Source organism: Miscanthus floridulus, chromosome 10 (genome assembly GCF_019320115.1).
Source record: "Miscanthus floridulus cultivar M001 chromosome 10, ASM1932011v1, whole genome shotgun sequence".
Classification (NCBI taxonomy): domain Eukaryota; kingdom Viridiplantae; phylum Streptophyta; class Magnoliopsida; order Poales; family Poaceae; genus Miscanthus; species Miscanthus floridulus.
The window spans coordinates 111,693,212-111,717,969 of record NC_089589.1 but is presented as its reverse complement, the minus strand read 5'-3'; the positions used below and the strand labels follow the sequence as shown (position 1 = coordinate 111,717,969).

At 43.4% G+C, this 24,758-nt stretch overlaps 3 protein-coding genes and 1 long non-coding RNA gene across 4 annotated transcripts; 1 reads left to right on the top strand and 3 right to left on the bottom strand.

The window, feature by feature from the left end:
* Positions 1-576: 576 nt before the first annotated feature.
* LOC136489302 (protein MAIN-LIKE 1-like) lies at positions 577-2,155 on the bottom strand. The gene is made up of 3 exons (XM_066485985.1): positions 1,645-2,155; positions 1,433-1,505; positions 577-1,317 (listed from the first exon to the last, which is right to left on the bottom strand). The coding sequence occupies exons 2-3, from the start codon at positions 1,502-1,504 to the stop codon at positions 577-579; spliced, it is 813 nt and encodes a 270-aa protein (XP_066342082.1). The 5' UTR covers position 1,505; positions 1,645-2,155.
* Positions 2,156-11,706: 9,551 nt separating this feature from the next.
* LOC136485331 (uncharacterized) lies at positions 11,707-13,547 on the top strand. Its single transcript, XR_010766416.1, has 3 exons — positions 11,707-12,098; positions 12,271-12,454; positions 13,093-13,547. It is a non-coding gene; the product is annotated as an uncharacterized lncRNA (long non-coding RNA).
* A 3,032-nt stretch (positions 13,548-16,579) lies between these two features.
* Positions 16,580-17,428, bottom strand: LOC136489301 (mannose-6-phosphate isomerase 2-like). Its single transcript, XM_066485983.1, has 2 exons — positions 17,141-17,428; positions 16,580-16,900 (listed from the first exon to the last, which is right to left on the bottom strand). The coding sequence occupies exons 1-2, from the start codon at positions 17,426-17,428 to the stop codon at positions 16,580-16,582; spliced, it is 609 nt and encodes a 202-aa protein (XP_066342080.1).
* A 1,969-nt stretch (positions 17,429-19,397) lies between these two features.
* On the bottom strand, positions 19,398-23,517 carry LOC136485330 (mannose-6-phosphate isomerase 1-like). Its single transcript, XM_066482239.1, has 5 exons — positions 22,913-23,517; positions 22,659-22,826; positions 21,271-21,483; positions 20,310-20,576; positions 19,398-20,073 (listed from the first exon to the last, which is right to left on the bottom strand). Exons 1-5 carry the CDS (start codon positions 23,282-23,284, stop codon positions 19,753-19,755), a joined length of 1,341 nt encoding a protein of 446 aa, XP_066338336.1. The 5' UTR covers positions 23,285-23,517; the 3' UTR covers positions 19,398-19,752.
* Positions 23,518-24,758: the final 1,241 nt, after the last annotated feature.

Genomic DNA, 24,758 nt, shown 5'->3' with positions numbered 1-24,758 from the left:
TATGAAGGCCTACTCAATGATTCTTTCATGTGAAACGAACAAAATATTGTATGTTACGTACTTGTGGAGCTGCCAACCGGTGGAGAAATCATCGGGCGGAGAAGGCTGCAGCCTACCAAACTGCCGTCCTACACGGTGAGGGAGATGGTACTCCACTGCATAGAAACAAATAAGGGGGGTCCTCATCGTCCAGACGTCCTCGTCTGCCATGCACAAGGCGCTCAAGTTGAGATCCGTTACTTGCCTCCGCCGATATGGGCTCCATTGAACCTGTACACAACGTCGTCATCAACTAGTCGACGCTCAATTTGTGCACATATCCTCGATTAGGACAAAAGGGTGGGAAACTTACATGCTGTGGCAAAAGGGTGTCCAGCTCGTTGGTGAAGCTGATGTACGCGTGGCGTGACACGTGGTATGTTCCATGGGCTCGCTCGTAGAGGTGTGCCATGGTAGGGGCGACAACTGCGTCTCCTTGAGGAAACCAAGGTTGTGGGGGATCAAGCTGATGCGGTCTCCCAACTGGAAGCCTCTCCCACATCCAAATCTGCAAAAAAAAGAGTGGAAACATGAATGTTAATCACTTTTGTTAAGAAAAAACATTGAATTGTAGTGGAAACCTGTACAACTTTGCTTTATTACCTGCAACAGTGTGATGCACCCTGACATTGTAGCGTGCGCGCCTCCAGGACGGCGGTAAGCCTCGCAAAGCTGACGGTATAGGAAGGCAAGTATAGCCGAGCCCCAACTCCTATTGCCGGCATCCTCCCAGTTCAAAAGGCACGGGATGTACATCCAGGACGCCATGTCTCCAGTGCCGTCAGGGAAGAGAACCGTACCTAACATGTGGAGGACGTAGGCCCGACAGTAGTATGTCACGGTCTCGGCGTCTACGTTGGGTGGGCACTCCCGAAACTGCTGACGAAGCCACCTCAGGGACACCCCACTGCTGCGCCGTTTCTTGCCAGCCTCAACTGCCGCTAGGGGCCGTCCCAAGAAGTGCTCAACCCGCTGCTGCCATCCTTCAGACTCCGTGTCTCCTGTCACTGGGAATCCTCGGATTTTGACTCCAAGGATCATGGCAACGTCCTCGAGAGTGACCGTCATCTCCCTGCATGGTAGGTGAAAGCTGTGTGTCTCCGGATGCCACCGATCTATCAACGCTGTCAGCGCCGCTGGGTTGAAAGGTGGCGTGCCTCGACGACAAACACGAGCAACGGTAGCAAGGTTCGCCAGCTTCAGGAGGGGCGTGTACCTCTCGTCGTAGACCATGGTCATAGAGGCCTCATGTGTCATTGGCCTCAGCACATTCAAAACCTGCAAAAAAAAGACAAGCATGAAAAAGTATTAGTTCATGTCACTTTATAAAGAGCATGGACTATAGAGCAAAACATGAACAATGCAATGTTTTCATACGAATTGTTGAATATACCTCTCCGTTCTCGATCCTCCGAGCCCGGTGGTGCTCATCGAACCTTGGATCAAGAAGGGGGAACCGATCCATCCTGCAACATAAGCAATGCCAAACCATTAGTATAAGTTAAAGCATGTGTATGTGGTACGAAGTAGCATAAAAATAAAAAAACAAAAGTAAACCAATGTACCATTACACAAAGCAATTCTAGTAGCTAGCTTGATGGATACCTGTTGTCTAAGTAGTTCAGGACATTTTCTCTTATTGTGGCCCGGCTTATGGCAACCAGAGCAACGGCTCTTTTGGGTGTCCTCTACAAAATGTCTCCCAACCTTACTCGTGGTTGATCTACCTTTCGTGGCTCGGTCCATGTCCATCCTGAACCGCTTCCACCGCCTAGGTCCTCTACTCTTCCAGAGTAAACCAAGATCAGCCACATACTTAGGGCCATCATAAGTAGGCCATTGACTCTCGTCAAGAAATGGCTCGAACTGAGGATTCTAGGTGCTCATTAGGTTCCTCAAAGAGAACTCCGCGGCCATACGGGGAGGGACCTCAGGGTCAACACGTCTAAGGCGACAGGCTGTAATCATGTGGGAGCAAGGCCTATGGTATATGATCGGTTTTCCACACGTACACTTGTTCTCATTGATCACTACTTTATGTTTTCGAGCACCCCGGTCTTCACCACCAATGTTAGTTCCGCCACCCTCTAGAATCTCATATCCATGGTTGATCGGATCGAAACATGAACCCTTCTGTCGTTTAGACTTTTTCTTTGAGAAAGCTAGTTCCTGAGATGCTAAAAGTGGCCAAGCTTTGCCTGCTGTCCATAGAGACCTCGCATGCTTCTTCCTCAAAACGAACCAAGAATTCAACTTGTAGAAGGTGAATGAGGCAATAGCAGTCACAGGCAGACCACGACAACCTCTTAGAAGGTTGTTGAACATCTCTGCCATGTTACTAGTCATGAAGCCCCATCTCCAACCACCCGTGTCATATGCAAGTGACCACTTATCCTTCGACGCCATCAACTCGCTCAAGAATTGCTTGCCATCAACATTTGTGGCTAACTTCAGGGCATCTAACTTGTCTTTGAATAATTGAACCTCTTGCTGCCTGCAAACCTCCTCAAATAATTTGAAGTTGTCCTTTGTGTGATCACGCCTTATAAGATTCTGAGCAAGGTGTCTGGTGCACCACCGGTGATGTATTTGGCCGTAACCAGGAATCTCTTGTTCTACGGCATTCAGAATGCCAGCATGCCTATCGGATATCACACAAACATCACGTCCCAGACCAATTATCACTTGTCTTACTAGCCTGAGAAACCAACACCAACTATCCGTGTCCTCCTTCCGAACAATCGCAAAGGCCAATGGCACAAGCTGGTCCTCTGCATCTGTCCCAATACAAATAAGCATTGTGCCTTCAAATTTCCCTGTAAGAAAGGTCCCGTCAATTGAGACGACGGGCCTGCAATGCTTGAATGCTTCGATGCTCTGCCCGAATGCCCAAAACGCCCTTCCAAATACCTGGCTACCATTCCTTGTTTCACCCTCCTTAGGTAAATACTCGAAGTGCATCCCAGGATTTACAGCCCTCATTGCGTTCAACATTACAGGGAGGCGCCCATAAGCTTCTTCCCAATTTCCAAATATTATTTCCAGTGCACGCTGCTTTGCCCTCCATGCTTTCCCATACTTGACATAGTAATTGTACCGTTGGAAGATGATCTCAACCAACGCAGACACCGTAATGGTGGCATATGCTTCACCACGGGGCATAATTGCCTTGCAATGAACCTAGAATTGAGCTGCAGATGGTTCTCTTCTGCCTCAGTAGTGGCACAAACATGTGGTTGCTTCACTGAGGTAATCTTCCATTTGCCTGCCTTCGTCTTCCTAGCACATACTCTCCAACCACACTGTTGTTCTTCACAAGCAACAGTGTACCTCTTCTCCTTGAATGAATTGATGACCCTAAAAGGTCGGTTGTGTACAATGGAGTACTCTTGCAACCATGATTTCAACTCATCCATGGTAGCAAACAATATGCCCTTCCGTATGATGAGGCAACCGCTAACATCAGACACAGTTGTATCACTTGGCCCACCATCAGCTACTGCCCTATGACCATGGCTAAGGTCCTCGAAATCACCAACTAGTGGATCTCTCCAAGGCAAGACCCTAGACAATATCTCTATTTCCCTAAAATTCAGACGACCAACAGGGCGATCGTCATCAGAGTCTTCGGCTATCTCCTCTACGAAGGACTCATCATCTCCAGCTATCTCCATGTCAAAACGGTTCGTAGCCCTAGCATCACCAAAGTCTTCTTCACTACTAAGATCATCTTCGTCGCTAAGCTCATCCTCAATAGAAAAGTCTCCGCTAGCGTCGTCCAAACCTTCTTCTGCATCAACAATTACATAATCATCATCCTCTTCATCACTATCATGATTGCCCTCACCATCGGCAATCGGATTCTCTTCCTCATCTCCACCGTAGCCTAGTTGTGTGACAAGTATTTCTTCTTCAGGCAAAGGACCATAACCTATGTGAGCAGGGGAAGATGGCCATGCTTCGAAGTTATCATTTCCTAAGCCGGACTCCTTACTTACTACTAAATCCAAAGATCGCACTTCTGAGGCCAATACAACTGCCTTGTAATCATTCCATTCAGTCTCGCTTGTAATTTTGAGCAACCGCTTGATCCGAGGACCCTTCGATGACCCAACATCTATGACACCTTCAAACTGAACATGCACGTCTCCTTCATTCCAGCCTAACATAACCTTCACTCGCTCCACTAACTGGGTCAAAGATGGTGTTTCAGAAAAAATCAACAACTCCTCACACATGTCCAGAAATTTCAAACTATCATCTCTTGTCCTAACAATACGGCCTCCATGATGCAACCTCACTAATTTATCCATCTACAGCCATCACACAACAAGTAGTGTAACATATGAATATATCATGCGAGTTTCAATCCAATAAGTATAAACTAAAATATATCATTTCATTGTTTTTCAACGCCAACAACATAATCATTTCTAGTCATAACAAATTGAAATGTAATGACCAACAAATAAATAAAATACATAGTAACCCTAATGACCAACAAATAACTAACCCTAATGACACCTACAATAAACAAATAACCCTAATGACCAAAATAACTAGAAACCAAACTAACCTAACATGTTCATCACATAAAACAGTTAAACAACAATGCACTCAATCATCCTAAGCCATACATTTTGCAAATGCAAACACAAATATACCAAATCACCAAACATCCATGATTCCACATGATTAGGGACAATGTAAGCACATCTACGCGGATAGAATGGAGGAGGGGAGGGACCATTACCTCGAGGAAGCTTCGGGAGCCGAGATCATGGCACCGGGGGTCGATTTTGGAGGTTAGGGTTTGCTGGCGGCGCGTGGGAGAAGAGAAAGAGAGGGAGGCCGGCGGTTTCAAAATGGAGGGAGGAAGAAGAAGGGGCCTCGGCGCGGCCTAAAGGGTCCAGACCTCGGCGTTGAGTCGGGTCACGCCGAGGTCTGAAGGCTCGGCGTTAAGTGACCCAACGCCGAGCTTTTGGGGCCAGAGCTCGGCGCGCAGTCCAACCGCGCCGAGGTTGGGGACTTGGCGTCGGCTGACACGACGCCGACGTCTCGGACCCACGCGCCAACGTGTCGACGACGACCCCGGTCGTCCGTGACGTGGCAATACCTCGGCGTCGAGTGACACGACGCCGAGCCTCATATCTCGGCGTCATGTGCTAAGACGCCTAAAAATGGTCTATTTTCAGAAAATGTTTTGGCGTTGGTATTTTTCTAAAAATTGTTTTCAAAAGAGACCAAAATACGAAAATTTCACCATTGTGCAAGGGGGCTCGTCTCATGGGTGCTGGATCTGGTAGGGGACAACGAGGGTGGAGCCAGAACGGTTGGGCCATGGCACAGATCCAGGACATGCTGATGAATATGAAAGAGGAGCCTCATCATCATGGATGGACAGTTCGATTGACCAAAACACGGCGTTGATAGCTTACTGATATATAGTAATAATATGTACTAGTAGGTTAATAATTAAGATACACATAACACATACTACTAATCAAACCGAGCGTAGCTCAGCTAGTTAGGTTTCTTTTAGTGAAATATATCCATAATTTAACGAGATCTGTGAGTCCAACCCAATCTTTTGAAGCTCATTGGATATGGTGTGCACGTGCGCTCATAGAGATAAGTAAGGTATGAAGCATCCTTTTGGAAACACTACCAAGCAAGGTATGAAGCAGGCATACATCAGACTCCATGTAAGAGATGTGCAAAAGAATTATCATCAGTTATTATGTGGTGCAGAGGATTATAATCAAGAGATATTTTGCAGAGGTAGCGTCTGAGGGAGTGGCTGGTCTGGAGAGGCCAATATATGGGCCTTGGGCCTACATTTACACAGCCTGTTGTTTTACATGGCCCCTCTAAAAATAGATTTTCAGGGGATGTCCATGACTCTATCTGTAAATAAAAATAGAAGTCTCCTAAAATCAATTTTTTATGTGTTGACTGATTAAACACAAATGAGGTGGATCCAAAAAGACACACAAATGAGGTGACTCTTTTCTACTTGACCCAGTCTCCACTTTATATAACCAATCTTGCTGTTGGAATTGAAACCATAGGCAGCTCTGTCAACGTGCATTATGAAATTCATGCAACTTTCATATGCATGTATAGGCTTGTAAATTTCAATTACAACAGCATTGATGAAGTGCATTTCATCTAGATTTCTTCTTTCAAAGATACTACTTTAAAAATAAGGGACTAGCATACAGCAAAAGTCTATGAAGATGTGTTTTACAGAACATTATGCAAAGTTTCATGTGCCATTCTTATTGAAGTGAAATGTGGTTTCCGCAGACAATGTTTATTCAGCTTCCTCCAACATCGATAGTTTGGAACATCAATGAAGCTTGCTGGAAGAAGGAAGGGTGTATCAATGAACAGAAAATTGCCTCCTATATGTCAAAACTTCTCAATATTCACTCCCTTCAATTTTCATGTAAGCATAGGTTGAGCAAACAAAGCTTCGAGTCTTTATGTAATGATGAATAGAGTGTCTCGAGCCTTTTCCTTAGTTCTGCAATAATATATATAACAGTTCTTGTAGTGTGCGTTGTGTGCTAAATCATGAATTATACATGTGACCTCGAAAACAGAAATGATGAGTACCTCTTGCACTATGTGTTCAACAATCCATAGGTAAGCTGACATGTCCTTTAGTTGATATAGCAGCTGTAGTTGTTTTTTTTTTTTTTTGTTTCTATCGATCATCTAGGACAAAATATGTTGCTTAAAAAATTGTATCAAACTACAAAGTTTTATGGCAATCGTTCTTAGGACATTGAAAAAACATGAATCTTTCTCAATACTACTGTAGAGATTATTTATAGAGGCACCATAATTTTCTTAAAAAATGATTGTCATTCCGGTCAGCCCTAAAAATAGTTTGTGCAATGGACCGTCCCTGAAAATCAATTTCTACATATAGGATGCTATCCGTTTGTATTCAATTTGCAAATCTTTATTTAGGCCTCCAAATTATCTTAAATAAAAGGTTTTCAACTATAAAGTTTTAGATCTTGTCTAGTATAATTTTCATAGGGCATGCCGCCATCCGAGGTCCTTTCAACAAGTAAATTTGAATTTAAAATGTACATTTGGGCCATTAAACAATCCCAAATTGAAAACTATCAACTACTATGTTTAAACTGGTCTAGATATACAATGTTGATATAAAATTTTCTCCATCCAAATTCATATGAAAAAAGTATGATTTTTTCTGTACGAACCACCCCTAAAATTCGAATTTTAAGGGTTGTCCATCTATAGAACTATTTTAGGAACGGTAGGTATTACAACCGTTTACAAAAAAATAATAGCTTTATTCTGAAATGCAAGTTCTTTTGGTTTTGTCATTTGTTAAATTTCCCTAACTTTGACAAGATTTATAAAAATAATAGGTCCATATACAATATCAATTAGTTTCATCAAACCCACCACGAAATATATCGTAATAGTGCATTTGTTTGGTATTTTATATGTTAATATATTTCCATTAAACTACATCAAAGTTAGAGAAATTTTAATCCCACAATTTTGCTTGCTTGATCTGATAATATGGTTTGCCTATAGTAGAGAAGTAAAAGATAATGTGAGTTCTGTAGAGCAAAGATTTAAAAGATCATCATCTCAAAAATGGTCAGCTGCTAGGAAGTTTTCAGGTGATGTGGGATTTTATTTTATCATTTCACAGCACAGCTACTACTTGTGAAAGATATGCACAAAACAAATGGTTATGTCCCCAGCAGGCCTGCAGCACTATGTGATTTGCATATTTTCATCTGTTGTGCTGCCAAATTGAAGTGATTTTTGAGCCTAGCCATTTTCCTAGCATTTCTAATCATTGTGATGATCAGGTACTGCAATCTTGGTGACCTGCCGTGTGTGGCACAACCTATTGAAACTTGTCAAATAATGTCTTCAGTTTCCACCACCATCTTGACTATGTATCTTTGTTGGCTGGTCTAACTAAATCTATAAAGACGTTTGTTGTTTCATCATGTAGTCTTCGCAGATTTGCAATACCACCATGCGATTTGCCTATTTCCTTTAGTGCTGCCAAACCAAAGTGATATGTCAGCTTAGACCATTTCCCAATGGACACCTAATCATTGTGGTGATCAGTTACTATAATCATGGTGTTCTATCGTAGATGGCACAAGCTATTGAAAATCATAAAATTATATGCACTCTTCAGTTTTCACCACCATCTTAAACTATGTGTCTTTGTTGAGTCGTCTAATTCTATGGAAACATTTGTTGTTTCTTCATATGCAATCTTTGCAGAGGATCTGGGGCTAGATGCACAGCTACCAATGCTCATTTATATATTGACAAATGGCCAATGCTATTTAACTATATCTTGGGAGGAGGTATTTGTTACTAGAAAAGAAATGCGATACAGACTTAAGTTCATACTTTCCACCACCATCTTATGACGAAAACATTTGCTGTGTTTCTTCATTCTAGGAGATTTCAGACAGAATACAGAGCTACCGATGCACAATGATTGATAGATGGCCATCAATATTTATGCAAAGGAGTCTCTTAATAGAAAAGTTACCCGAAACTGACTTGGAGTTCACACTTTTGGGACACGAACATGTGGCTGGTCATCCTTTTTCGTCAAGTTGCAAAACCAATGAACTGAAAAATCATGCATCGGTTGCTTCTCTCACTCGAAATTTCATGCGAGAGTTATTGGAAACCAACAATCCATAAGATCCATGCTACCTATATTGAGGTGCAGTCTGCTACTGCAGTCCAGTTTTAATTTATGAAGATAGGGACAAGTGGGCCAGTCTGCATTGTTGGCACAACCTGTTTACTGACCGGTGAGCTGCAGCACTCTAACAAAAACAAAACTGTGGGCCCCTATCATGGCCAGGCACGCACATATGGGCCCCTATCATGCACCAGAAACTGTGTCATGCCAATTTTTATTTGCCAACAAAACTTGGTACTAGAGGTTCTGTTTTGACCACTTCATTTAATAACTCTCGTATAGATCCATGGTACATATGTTCCAGCACCGTTTTTACATATTTAGCAGCTTATGTCATATGTAATTAGCTACTTATGTATTGTCCACATAGCAGTTTATTATGTTGATACTACAACTGCATTTAAGCTAATAAGTCCATGATACATAGTATCTCTATAATTGTTGCAATTTATGTTGATAGTTGCAAAGTTTGGATGCGGTATAATAGCCCTTGTACATAGGGGTCATCATGGGTTATGATTAGGGGTTACACAGGTTTTGTGTTTAGGGTTTTGTTGTTCTATCCATTCTTCGCACAACCTTCAACTTTTAGTTTTCTTCACCACCGACCCCGTGTATTAGACCATTTTAATTAGGTGTCATGAAGACTTTGACTTTAGGGTTTGTGGGGTTATTGCCTTAATGTTTGTATGGACTGCATCTTGAAGTTTTCATATTATGGACCTCGTATACTTGGCCTTTCTGTTTGGGGGTCCGTACGGGTTGTAACTAGGGATCAACATAGAATGTGATCAGGGGTGGTGCAAGGGCTTTGAATCCATCAGCAGGGTTGTGATTAGGCATAGGGGATGTGGTTCAGGATTGTGGGTTCTGACCCCATCATCTACATGCATGGATCGTAACTTTTATTGGAAAATCAATTTTTAACACTTTGATGAGACAACGGAGGTGAAACATGTAAGTCAATTTCCTTTTTCACGAACATAAAAGGTATATTCAACTTTAAACTCAAATATAAATCAATTTAAGATCCTAGCAGCTCATTTAATTTGTAGATGCAAACTATAGCTCCTCTAGAAAAATAAACAATCCATTTTTCCGAGACATCTTGCTGTTAATCAAGTTCAAGTTCAATGAGAATGCAACGGAGAATGGGCATGTTACATCAACCAATTTAAATTAAACAAAACTAAAACTATGACTCAAATAGAACACGAACAAACATGAATAGTGCTATCATCATGAACTTTCTCAATAATGATTGTCAAAGTCTTCCTTTCCATCTTAGCAACAAAACCCTTTACTTCAGAAGGGTTGGGTTCTCCAATAGTAAATGGTGAAAGAATGTATGAAAAACATGTGTAGACCTGTAGAATGCAAAGCTTCCTCTGTAATTTGATACTTTCTTAGTTTCCTCTAACATCTCAATTTTCTATCTTAACAATGTTGTCCCCATATGTGGTCTCAACTATAAAATCTTTTATATAGCTATCAGCCTCAATGTTGTCTCAACTATGAACTCTTTTATATAGCTATCAACCTCAATGTTCACAGGATGAGTTTCTATAGATCAGATGTATACAAATGATGTTTCATGTTCATCCATGCAGACTAGGCATGAGAAATAACAATACTCAGTAGTTAGTTCAACAAATGCATACCTGGTTTCTTCAGCTATTTAAGGCATGAAGCAGATATCACAAGTTTGTAGCCCTAAGTTGGATACATCATACATTCCTAGCCCTGAGATTTTTTTTTTGAGGGAAACAAGAGGGGTTGCCCCCCTACTGAACTTTATTAAAATTTAAATGCCCAAATCTCAAAGTACAGCTCATGACACAAAGAATGAAACAAAGAAAATAAGCAAAATTACACAAAGTTGTCTAGCCATAATTGTAACTGAAGGCCTATATCTCCCTTAGCTCTGAGCTTAACCCAAGCTAACTCCTGCTTGAAAACCAGCTTGCAAGCTTGCACAAAGTGACTATGATTCCTCAAGATGACATCATTATGGGTAGACCAGATGGCCAAGAACATTGCAACAATTACTTCCATGAAGAAGGGCCTGTTGATTTGAGTTTTAAACAAAGGAATTGAGTCTAACATGTTTCCTTGAATTAGATGTGCTAGTCCCAGCAAATTCCAGCAAGTCATGGCAAAAGGACAGTCCATGAAGAGATGATGAAGAGATTCCTCTGCATCTAGGTGACAAAGCACACAGTTGTAACTTTGTAATTCCATATGTTTTTCCTTTTCAAAAGCTCTCTAGTACTGATTATGTCCTTTATGGCTAACCAGAAGAAGACTTTCCTTTTTGGAAGACAATTCGAGTTCCATAGCCAATTCGAGTTCCTAGCCCTGAGATTTAAACAGTAGTCTCAATGGGTCATTTTTTTCAATCATTCGAGGTCATGATTGGTCATGCAATAGAGGCTTCAAAGGGATCCATGGATTATAATGTATTTCTCATCTGGAGTTAATTCATTACCATACTTCTATAAGTCAAACTGCCTTTTTTTACTAACACAAAAGGTATATTTAGCTTTGAACTCAATTACAGATCCATTTGTGATCCTAGCAGCTCATCAGATTTGGAAATGAAATATAAACTTGTGGAAAAATAAACAAGACATGAAGGGATGAACTTATGCTCCATCACTTCTATACACTATGATAAGTTGATAACCCACCTAATTAACAAACTTCTGAACAAGTGTGGAACATGAGAATTTGTGTGCAGCTGGTACCTACATATATATGGCAAAACCAGAAGCCAATTGCACATCTCTATATATTAATCCTGCTTCCAAAAGCGGGTTAACCATCGTGCCACGTCGCCCGTTAAGCCGCAAGCCGTTCGATCTGGCGAACTTGCGACGGTGGCCGTTCGATTGCAGATCGGTTTGGTCTCTACCCGTTTCGCTGTAAACCCGAAACCTCGGGAACCTTCTTGGGCTCATCCGTCGAGCGGCTGTTCGTCCAATTCCCCAACCTCGACGCAAACCCTAGCGCGCATCCGGCTCGGTGGGCGGCAGCTCCTGTTCGAGGCACGGCGGCGGCAGCGGGCGACGAGGCGAGGCGCAGCGGCGGCGGGCGACTGCGCGTGCGCGAGGCGCGAGGCACTGGCGGCGACAGCCGGCCGGCTCGGGCTTGGGGCCGCGACGCGAGCGGCTGCTGCGGTGCGCCGGGCCGGGGCTGCCGGCTGCGGCCTGTTGGCGCGACGAGACCTACGAGGGCATCGAGGCCCCGCACTGGGCCGACCTCACCGACCCCAACGCCGGCCGCGCCGACTTCGACGACAAGGCCTGGTTCTGCCGCCCCGGTACGCTCTCCCTTCCCTCCCGCTCTCTTGCTGGCTCCCCCCTCGCAGGCGAGCGCGCGGCCGGTGCTCCTGTTGCCTGTTGAATGTAATTTGCAAATAGTCATCCCAATGCAAACTTATGCGTATAGGTTGTACTGATTGTTGCTTACGGCGCTGATGTTGGTTCCTGCAGGAAGGGAAAGAAAGTGTGGCTGAAGGTGGAAGCAGGGAAGCAAAGGTCTCCCTCTGTGCTGAAGGAAGTGAAGGCAACACCGCCCACTCCGCAACGGTTTCCATCCCCATCGCCAAACCGCATTAAGAATGTTAAACCTGGAGGGGTGGCCACAGCAGGATCGCCACTCAAGAAGCCACTCAAGGTGAATCCAGCATGGCTATAGTATTTGCTTACTCGGTGTCCGTGGCTTTAAATCATGGTGTTTACTTGATTTTTACTGTCTTCATTTCTGGGACTTCAAATTCTTCAAGGGCATGTAATGTTCACAAAGAGCATGGTCCACTTTTGTAGATCTTAGTATGGAAGAATACGTTAGAGTGACTTCTGCTCTAAAATAAATGATTGGCTACGACTGCTTCTTCCCCTGATGATTTAATAGATCCTACGATGAGCTAAATTAGCATCACCCCAGTTCACCATACTTCACAAACTAAATTTGTTGAGCCATGTGAAAGATTAGGTCATGAGATGTTACCGAATGTACTAACTATATATGTCAAGGCATATTTTCTATAAATCCTAATAATGATGCTTGTTCATAACCTGGTATTCATTGTAAGCCTCGTAGTGGATGGCCTCAAATAGTTTTTCAACTTATCTTATGTTCATTGTGGATGATCTCATTAGTTGTGTGTGTCATGAATCATCTTAGAATTACCTATTCTAATAGTCTTTGCCTTACACCATGAGACATGAAGACTCAGTTTGGTAATTGTTTTCAATCGCCTCCGGTTATAATTTTATCTCCTCAATTTTGACTGAACAAAACATTTTCAACAGTGACAAAAGAGAAGTGGTAGATTATCCTGGAGATACTAAGACTAAGATACAATGTGTTGATGCTTCCATACTCTTCGACAAGACAGGCTAAATTTTAGCATACACGAAAACATGGAGTTGCTGCTGAAGAAACAACACAAGGTCGAACCCTTGCATCAGAGATCTTCCTGGCCACATTGGCTGCGTTGCCTTCAGCGTCAAATATACGTTTATTGTTTACTGAAAAACAACATAGCCTATTACAAAACTACTAGCTAGAACTGAATCCTGAAAAACATCACATATATCATACTGTGCATTTGTCCAAGGAGCATTGCCTTGCATACACTAGGATCATTGCAAGAGATGTCTACAGAGATAGTCTTCTCCAAACTTGTATGCTTACTCTGCCTCCAAATAATTTACAAGACTACTTGCTTGTGATCTTGAAGCTGTCATAGTTTGTTTCCAGAATGAGTGATAACAAGGGGATTGAATTCAGAAATTCCTAGAGACATATAAGTAATATATATAGAGGGGCTAGCTGCCTACTGCAACGGCGCGGCAAAGCCGCGCCTGTCTTTCTAGTCAACTTAGGAAAATGTCACCTTCCTTTGCCTTTGCATTGTTAGTCATGATGCCTGTTTGCATTTCTCCTTCACCTGTCATGACGATGATGATGGTTGGACCAGGCACCGAAGACATGGTGACTGATATGCCTAGCTAGAGGTAGCTGTAAGTAGTGGTCAACTTCAAATTTGTCACTACATGGGATGCAACGAGTCACATATGGCTATATAGGCATTCCTTGCAGGATTTCCGGAAAGACCTGCATGTACAAAATCAAAACCTTATTACTCTAGATATGTGGCATGATGTTTCAGGAAGATATGTAAATTACATGTGAAAAGGAACATCATTCATTAGACTATCTTAACTAGATTGATTGTAATCAAACTCCACATGTTTTGAGCAGTCACATTCATCCTAAAATGACCGGTAATAGGGGACTATATAAGCTGGTAGTGATAATAAATGGAGAATGGAAACAAATGGAGGGAGTAAAACAATTGACCTGATTATATGTCAACATCGAGCAAAGAGTTTGCACGTCTCTTTATTTCGGAGTACGACACTGTCGCCGATCCCAAATATCTGGACTGGTCGGAGCATCCTATCTCATTCAGTAGGGCCGACCAGTGGGCAGATATCCCATACCCTGGGCGTTTCCCACTCGTGCTGGATCCAACCATCCGCAACGTGCGGTTCAAGAAGGTCCTCATCGACGGTGGGAGTGCCCTCAATATCCTCTTCGCCGGAGCCTTAACTGAGTTAGGCCTCACAAAGGACGATCTCGTCCCTGTTGATTCTCCATTTTGGGGTATTGTACCTGGCAGAGCGTCCCAACCTTTGGGGCAGATCACCTTGCCAGTCTAGTTTGGCACCGCCGACCACTTCCGTATTGAGTATGTGAACTTCTTCGTGGCAGACTTCGACACCGCCTACCACGCCATCCTTGGCCGACCAGCTCTCGCCAAGTTCATGGTCGTGCCCCCATTATGTCTACATGGTGTTGAAGATCCCGACGGAGCAAGGCGTTCTCACCTTGCTCGCCAATGTCTCCACCGCCTACGACTGCGAACGAGAAGGAATCGCCATCGCCGAAGCAATGGACCTCTCAGCCAGAATGGAGGTTTGCATCGCCAACTCCAAGAAGACCCCAGCGGAGGAGCAGGCGATCCCGACTCAGGAGCTACCTCGGTCTGTGACTAAGTCCAAAGACACAAAGGAGGTTGAGCTCGTGATCGGCGACAGAAGCAGGACGGCCCAGATCGGTGATGAGTGGGATTAATTATTTGTGATGAGTGGGATTAATTAATCGCATAATTAATTCATTCATTTTACTACTACTACTTATATATGCCTTTAATTATTGGCATACTGACCACACCCATGAGCAGACCTATCGGACTCGCCAAACAAACCAACAAATTCAACAGTCGGCATCAGCCATGCCATCCAAAGTCCAAGTCAACGTCATCACACATTGGAGAAAAGGCAATAGAATTTTCTTGGCCACTAACAGCGGTACGTTGCAGGCACGAATTTGTTTTATATATAGCTACCAATCTCAATGTTCACAGAATGTGCTTCTACTGATCAGATGCATACAGATGTTGCATCATTTTCTTCCATGCAAATTTTACATGTGGAATAATAATTTCAGCAACTTGTTCATCAAATACATGCCTTTTTCTTCACTTATCTTTTGATCAAGACATTTACAAAGCAACAAAAATATGTTTTTAGGTATAGCACACTTTTCTAGAACAGAGCGTGAGCAGATAATCTCAATCGATTTTTTCTTTTCAAGTCATTCAAGTTCACAATAGTCATGCAATTTTTGCTTGGTCAAGGATCAATGGATTGGACTTTGCAACGAGTCAACTTCTTCTTTTCACGAACACAAATTTAGCTTTGAACTCAAATACAGAGTTCATTTAATTTACAAAGGTAAAGTACAGTTTTTTAACTGAACACTCCATTGATTGTTGTTATTGATCATGTTCAAGCATAGAGAGAAAGGTTACATTACATACATGAATAGTGATAACATCACGAACTTGTTCAACAATGGCTATCAAAGCTTTCATTTTCTTCTTACTGAAGTTTCCAAAAAAAAAATCCCTACTTTCTTTTTATTTTTCTTTGAAATTCCCTACTTTCTTCTCAGTTTCCTTCAACATCTCAAATTTCTATCTCAACAAAATGTTGTCACATCTCAAATTTCTATCTGAACAGTGTTGCCCCTAACTGTGGTCTATATAAAGTTGGAACACTAGTAGTCTCAACTGTAAACTCATCTATATAGCTATCAATCTCAATGTTCATGGAAGTATTTCTTCTGATTAGATGCATACAAATGTTGTTTCATGTTCATCCATCAGTGCTAATCAATTGCATACTAATGGCATGATGAGGAATAACTTGCTCAGAATAGTTCGTCAAATGCATGCCTAGTTTCTTCACATATTATTTCAGGCACGAAGCAACAGAAACTTGTTTCAGGATACTTCACACGTTTCTGGCCTTGAGCTTGAAACATATAGTCTCAATGGGTCTTTTTCTCAATCATTCGAGGTTGTGATTGTTCATGCAATTGAGGCTTCAATGGGGTCCATGGTATTTGTCGTCTGGAATTAATTCATTTCCACAATTCTATAAGTCATCCTCCATTATTTCATGAACACAAAAGGTATATTCAACTTTGAACTCAATTACAGATCCATTTGTGATCCAACAGGTCACTGGATATTTGAAAATGTAATACAACATTTATGGAAAAATAAACAGGATATAAAGTGATGAACTTATTCTCTATCTTTCCTATACACTATGATAACCCACCTAATTAACTAACTTTTGAACTAGTATTTATCAAACATGAAAATTTCTTGTGTAGCTGGTACCTAACCTACAGATGCCAACCCTAGAAACCAGTTATCCATCAACTTAAGAAACTGCTGTTTACACCAGCCCTGTACAGTTTCATGGACCTGGGGGACGAAGTGTAGAGCTTGACCTTGGTGTGAGCCGGCACAAAGAAAACGTCACCTTCCTTTGCCTTAGCGCTGTCAGTCATGAAGCCTGCCTGGATTTCTCCTTCTCCTGTCATGACGATGAATATGGATAGACCAGGCACCGGAGACATGGTGACTGATTTGCCAGGAGGTAGCAAGTAGCGGTCAACTTCAAATTCGTCAGTTGATGGGGCGTAACGAGTCACAAAAGGCTGTACAGGCATTCCTTGCTTAATTTCCGGGAAGGCCTGCAAGTAGAAAATCAAAACCTTATGACCTCTGTGGCAACATGTTTCAGGGAAGATGTGTAAGTTACATGCGAAAGCAACATCATTCATTAGACTATCTTAACTAAGACTGATTGTAATCAAACTCCACATGTTTTGAGCAATCGCATTTCCTCATCAAATGGTCAATAATGGGGGATTATGAGCTGGTAGTGATAATAAATGGAGAATGTAACAAATGGAGGGTGTAAAATAACTGACCTGATTATAAGTCAACATCGAGCAGAGAGTTTGCACATCTCTGTATTTCGGAGTTAGACCTGCACGGACAACGTTGTCTGAAGTGGCCATACATTCGATGCACTCCCCTGAGAGATATGCATGAGGTTCGTTGGCACTAACATAAAGTGCTTCACCAGGATTTAGCTTAACAAAATTTAGGAAGAACGCTGCCAGCACACCAACATCTCCTGGGTACTGCTTCTCCAATGACAAAACAAGTTGCTCCTTCTGTGTTAAACTTCTAGCCTGAATACATGGAAGCATCATCGGGATGAATTAGACAGTAGTATTAGATTAGCCAGAACAATTTTCATGAATTATTTCTTCAAACATTATATTTCTCTCCACTTTATATAAATCATGCCCTCACCCTGCATTAGAGATGAGCAGTGCCATAAACTACAGATGGAAGTAGCAGAACAAATGATGTAATTAACCCCTGGGAAAGATGATAAAGACAACATAGCACAAAGGACTATTCAATGGAATGTGGCGTAGAAAAATCGATGATAATTACACCAGACTAGCAACCATTTTTCAAGAGCACCGCTGGATGTGATTTGGACAGGACGTGCGTACAAGGGCCCATCAGCTAAGGTACCATTGGCCACAGGGTATATCCAGAACACTAGAACAGCTTTATTGGATAGCATAACTTGTCGGGGAACTGAAGGACACATCGTCAGAAGTTGACAACCTCACGAAAGACGTGCAATTAACTAGCATGTGCATGCTACTTGTTTATAAACCTCTGCTGACACTAGCTCAGAACAAGAATAAAAATGTTCAGATGATCCAATCGTTCGTTCAGCAGTTAATCTGAGTATCTATGCCATTAATTACTGGTATATTCCTATATAACTACCAAATGCTATTATTGTGATGATTCGGATTAATTAATTGCATAACTAATTCATTCATTTTACTACTACTGCTACTTATATATGCCATTAATTATTGGCATACTGAAACTGACCACACCCATGAGCAGACCCATCGGACTCACCAAACAAACCAACAAATTCAACGGCGTTAGCCAATGCTATCCAAAGTCCAAGTCAACGTCACCACACATTGGAGAAAATGCAATAGAATTTTCTTGGCCATTAACAGAGGTACGTTGGGTGTGCGAATTTGTTTTATATATAGCTACCAATCTCAACGTTCATAAAATGTGCTTCTGCTGATCAGATGCATACAGATGTTGCATCATTTTCTTCCATTCAAATTTTACATGTGGAATAATAATTTCAGCAATTTGTTCTTCAAATACATGCCTTTTTCTTCACGTATCTTTTGATCAAGACATTTACAAGGCAACAGAACTATGTTTTTAGGTACAGGTGTACAGCACACTTTTATAGAACAGAGGGTGAAACAGAGAATCTCAATCTTTTTTTTCTTTTTAAGTTATTCAATTTCGCAATGAGTCATGCAATTGATGCTTCATAAGATCAGAGAATCAGACTTCGCAACAAGTCAATTTCACTCAAGTACCACTCATTTAATTTGTAAAGGTAAAATACAGATTGTTGTCATTGATCAAGTTCAAGCTCAAGCTCAGAGAGAAAGGTTACATTACAAGAACACCGGCAATTTGAAAATAAGCAACACTATGACTCAAGCAGACATGAATAGTGATAACATCACGAATTTGCTCAACAATGGCCGCCAAAGCATCAGCAACAAAAACCCTTTACTTTAAGGCACAGCTTCCTCAGAAACTCTCTACTTTCTTTTTAGTTTTCTTTCGAATTACCTACTTTCTTCTCAGTTTCCTTCAACACCTCAAATTTCTATCTGAACAATGTTGTCACTAACTGTTTCTCAGCCTTCAACATCTCAAATTTCTATCTGAACAATTTTGTCCCTAAAGTTGGAACACTATAGGTCTATATAAAGTTGGAACACTACACGTCTCAATTGTAAACTCTTCTATATAGCTATCAATCTCAATGTTCACAGAATGTATTTCTTCTAATCAGATGCATACAAATGTTGTTTCATGTTCATCCATTCAGTGCTTATCAGATGCATACAAATGATGTTTCATGCTCATCTTTGTAGACTAGACATGCTGAGGAATAACTTACTCAACAATTAGTTTATCAAATGCATGCCAAGTTTCTTCACCTATTTCAGGTACGAAGCAACAGGAATTTGTTTCAGGATACATCACACCTTTCTAGCCTTGAGCTTCAAACAGAGTCTCAATGGGTCTTTTTCTAAGGCCGTGACCGCTCATGCAATTGAGGCTTTAATGGGGTCCATGGTATTTGCCATCTAGAATTAATTCATTTCTACACTTCTATAAGCCAACCTACATTTTTTTCACGGACACAAAAGGTATATTCAACTTTGAACTCAATTACATATCCATTTGTGATCTCAGCAGGTCACTGGATATTTGAAAATGTAATACAACATTTTAGAAAAATAAACAGGATATGAAGTGAACTTATTCTCCATCTTTCCTATACACTATGATAACCCACCTAATTAACTAACTTTTGAACAAGTGTAGAACATGAAAATTTCTTGTGTAGCTGGTACCTATCCTACAGATGCCAACCCTAGAAACCAGTTATCCATCAACTCAGGAAACTGCTGTTTACCCCAGCCCTGTACAGCTGCATGGACCTGGGGGACGAAGTGTAGAGCTTGACCTTGGTGTGAGCCGGCACAAAGAAAACGTCACCTTCCTTTGCCTTTGCGCTGTCAGTCATGAAGCCTGCCTGGATTTCTCCTTCTCCTGTCATGACGATGAATATGGATGGACCAGGCACCGGAGACATGGTGACTGATTTGCCAGGAGGTAGCAAGTAGCGGTCAACTTCAAATTCGTCAGTTGATGGGGTGTAACGAGTCACATAAGGCTGTACAGGCATTCCTTGCAAAATTTCTGGGAAGGCCTGCATGTAGAAAATCAAAACCTTATTACCTCTGCAGCAACATGTTACAGGGAAGATATGTAAGTTACATGCGAAAGGAACATCATTCATTAGACTATCTTAACTAAGACTGATTGTAATCAAACTCCCCATGTTTTGAGCAATCACATTTCATCATCAACAATAATGGGGGATTATAAGCTGGTAGTGATAACAAATGGAGAATGTAAACAAATGGAGGGAGTAAAACAACTGACCTGATTATAAGTCAACATCGAGCAGAGAGTTTGCACATCTCTGTATTTCGGAGTTAGACCTGCACGGACAACGTTGTCTGAAGTGGCCATACATTCGATGCACTCCCCTGAGAGATATGCATGAGGTTCGTTGGCACTAACATAAAGTGCTTCACCAGGATTTAGCTTAACAAAATTTAGGAAGAACGCTGCCAGCACACCAACATCTCCTGGGTACTGCTTCTCCAATGACAAAACAAGTTGCTCCTTCTGTGTTAAACTTCTAGCCTGAATACATGGAAGCATCATCAGGATGAATTAGACAGAGTATTAGATTAGCCATAACAAATTTCATGAATTATTTCTTCAAACAAACATTATATTTCTCTCCACTTTATATAAGTCATGCCCTCACCCTGCCTTACAGATGAGCAGTGCCATAAACAACAAGATGGAAGTAGCAGAACAGATGATGTAATTGACCCCTGGTAAAGAGGATGAAGATAACATAGCACAAAGGACTATTCTACCTCCACAGGCTTCTAATTTCTGTAGTTATTTCATGCATGTAATGGAAAAAATTCATAAGAGATATCTAGAAGATGTCCTCAAAAGCAGGCAAGGATGGATGAAAAGGCTAATAATATTCCAAAATTTGTATTGATTCCATGCTTTTCAAGAATACTTGGGACTTCCATTAGTTTTATGTTCAGAACTACAAGCAACAAATTGTTTCATTCGCACCACTAAATGACTATATATTCAGTAAGCATAAATATTACTTTGTTGGCTACGTTCAACCATATTTGCTTATATAGCTAAAAAAAATCTTTCAACCCCCTAAGAATGTAAAAAAGATAGAAACTGGATCAAAGTAGAGCACCACAGCAGGAAAATCACTGCCATCAATCTCTGGGATTACACAAGTAACTCAGATGACATAATACGGATACAGCAAGAATTGTTCAGAAAAGATCTTTACCTTGCTCTCACTGTTCAAGCGAGTCCTAAGGTTTGCAATTGCTTCAGAAACTGCCTCATCACTCGCTGTCATTAACTTGGTGAAAGCTGATTTCAGATACGACCTCACACCGATCCCCCCATCTTGCTCTTTGACACCCAAAAGCTTCCGAGATTCTTCTTTGCCAACTAATTCCTGAACCTCGGGTACAGTCCTCAATACTTCCTTGAGCTCCTGGACATCAGTATAAATAAGTCAGTAACTAATATGCATAGCTCACACTGATGATCTGCTGAAAATTTGAATGTCTTGAACACTTCGTCTTCCCTTCTGGATGGAATGCAATGGATTCAAACAACAGAATTCACAGCTATCAAAAAGAGATATAATATGACAATCATGTAAACCGAATATCTCCCAGAATATAGTATGCAGTAACCACTTCACTGTCCCTTACTGCCTAACCTATTATTAGTCGAAAAAAAAAGGAACATCTTCAAAATATCTCAAGGATCAATCTGAACTTGGTGATCTAATTTGTTCATTATGGAATGTGTCATAGAAAAGTCAGTGATAATGACACCACACTATGCTCTTTTGCCATCCTGCAAACGCCTCCCACCCACCAAACTAGCAAGCACTTTTCATGAGCACCGCTGGATGTGATGTGGACAGGAGCTGTGTATCACGACCAACCAGCTAAGATACCATTGGCCACCGGGTATGACATGTGTATCTAGAACGGCTTTAGTGGACAGTATGACTTGTCGTGGAACTTAGGCCACACAGTCAGAAGCTCAAAACCTCACGAAAGGCGTGCGATTAACCAGCATGTGCATACTAACTTGTTTATAAACCTCTACTGACAGACTGACATTAACTCAGAACAAGAATAAAAATGTTCAGAGGATCCAATCGATTGTTCTATGCCATTAATTACTGGTATATCTTACTACCAAATTCAATTGCCTGTCAAGAATGCGATTAATTATTCACATAATTGATTCATTCACTTACTACTTATGAATGCGATTAAGTATTGGCATAATGACCAAACCCATGAGCAGCTAGCAGCAGCCGGGGAGATCCCACCCCACCTGACCGTCAGTCAACTCCACCCACCTAACTATCCGGAATCATCTGCGGGATCCTGCTGCCACGTTCGATTAAAGAACGCAACTAAGCCAAACGAACCAACCAATTTAGCAGCCGGTGGCATCAGCTGATGCCATCCAAAGCTCCAAGTCAACGTCACCGCGGATTGGTTGGGAACCAAAAAAAAAATGAAATTTTCTGGGCCGTTAACCAGCGGCACGTCGCGCGCACGAACGCAGGGCCGCAGGAAAATGCGTTGGGCACAACGGCCGTCGTCGTCGTCGTCGTGGCGACCGTACGTGGGTACAACGTACCTGTGTGGCGGCGAAGCCGCAGAGCGCGTGGAACTCGGTAACGGCGACGGCCATCTCGGGCTTGTGGTTGGCGTCGCGGTACATGGCCGGGCGCAGCGCGTGCAGCGCCGCGGCGAGCTCCCGGTCCGGGTGCGCCTGGATCGACAGCGCCTTCGCCACCGACAGCACCTGCGAAGGAGACGGAGCGGTCAGCGCGCGGAGACAGGAAGGGACACGGGAGAAGGAAGGGGAATGGCGGAGGCGACGTCACGGACCTTGAAGAGGAAGGGGAGGTCGCCGCCCCATCGCGCAGCGACGTCGCGGCCGAGCGCGGCGGGGTTACGCGCGACCCAGTCGCGGAGCGAGACGTCGGGCGCGAGCGAGGATGGCGCGGCCGGGTGCGTGCCCATCCAGAGCTCGGCGCAGGGCCGTCCTCCGTCCCCGCCGCCCTCGCCGGCGAGGCGCGCGACGAGGGAGTCGGCGCCGCGGCGGCCCCACTCGTAGTGCTGCACGGCGCAGCACAGCGGGAGGAGCCCCGGGACGGCCTGGTGGTGGTCGTCCGCGGCGGCGTCGGTGGGCGCGACGCGGAGGCCCAGCCGCTCCAGCAGCGCGGCCGCGGGGGCGAGCGAGGCCGTGGACGACGCCATTCCGTTCTTCCGCGCGGACGGAGGGCCCGAGGGGAGGGAGGGGTGGGGCGAGGAGAGAGTCTAAGGGATGGCGGCGGGCGGCGGTTGTATGTGCGATGTACCAGTCTACCAGAGGAGGGAATGTGGAGTGGGTTGGGAGCGGTTGGGTTTTATGGCGGGTGGGGGAGGAGGAGGAGGAGGTGGTGGCGACGGCGAACGGCGAGAGAGCCAGCAGAGGAGGGGAGGCAGACAAACAGGGGAGGGGAGGAGGTTGGGTCACCGGCTCGCTTATCGCGCGGAAGAGCGGTCGGTTAGCCGGTTACGCGTAGCGCGGTTGTGGGCCCGGGTCTTTTCCCTTTTTTCCTCGCTGCCCTTTTTCCCGTGTAGAGATAGACAGGAGCAGTAACTGTATTTTTCTCTATTATTTTTTTCGTTCCATTTTCCTGTTTTTTTTTGTCATCATCAGACGGCGACAATGTTGTGGTCGTATTTGCAGCCGAATAACTAGTGACAAAGATGTACGGTACGTGTATACGTACACAACCCATCATAGTCGTTCGAGTCAAGTCGCTGGTGGTATCCAATCCACCAAAAAAAATTTTAAGTGTAGACAACCGGTGCTTTTATTAATAGGGAAACTCGGGGTTCATATACATTCAATTCACAAGCTAGAGAATTTTTCACAAAATTACACGCATGACTAGGATCCAATTGCTAAAATACATTGCTTTTAGCTTTTTCGTGCAGGGAATATCCATTTCGGGTCGCTTTTGGGACCGTGCTATGTACATCATATAAATTTTGTGCATTTAAGAGGAGGGGTAGAATAATACAACATCGGTCCCAATGCTTAGAAAAAATTAGCCATGGGATTCGTGGTTTAGTATATTGATTGATGAATTTATGTCTGAAAGTGCTTCTTCTTTTTTTTGTTATACCGATTTTATTCTGGTACTATGTATGTAGACGCGGAAGTGTGATGTATACGTGCGGCGTGCCTTGCGGCCAAGACAACGCATGGCCGCGCCGTACCGTACGTGGAGCAAAAACGAGATGAGAGATGGCAGGTGCGCATGCGCGACCTTGGCAGCGCCACGTGCCCACGTGCCTCCCGGCCGGTCCCACCCACCACGCGATCCCAGGAAGCGACGCCACGTCCCTCTCCCAGCCTCCCGCCTGCTGGCCGCCTCGCAAGGGCGGAGGCTCCCCGACGGCCGGACGCCAGACGGCGGCGTGGCCGTGCCTGGGCCGAGCGGCGTCGGGGCACGCTGCTGCGTAGCGGAGACGTCGGAGCGGCAGATCCTGCTGCTGGTCCGGTCCGGGCACCTCCCACTCCCACTCCCAGCTCCCACCCGGAGAAGCTCGCCGCCCGAAACGTGCCAGCCGCTGCTGACGGGACTCCGGTTACTGTACGTGACGTCCACAACTGTTTCAAGGCGATCAGATCGGATCGGATCGTTACATTATTTGAATCAATCGATATAATAACGTCTTG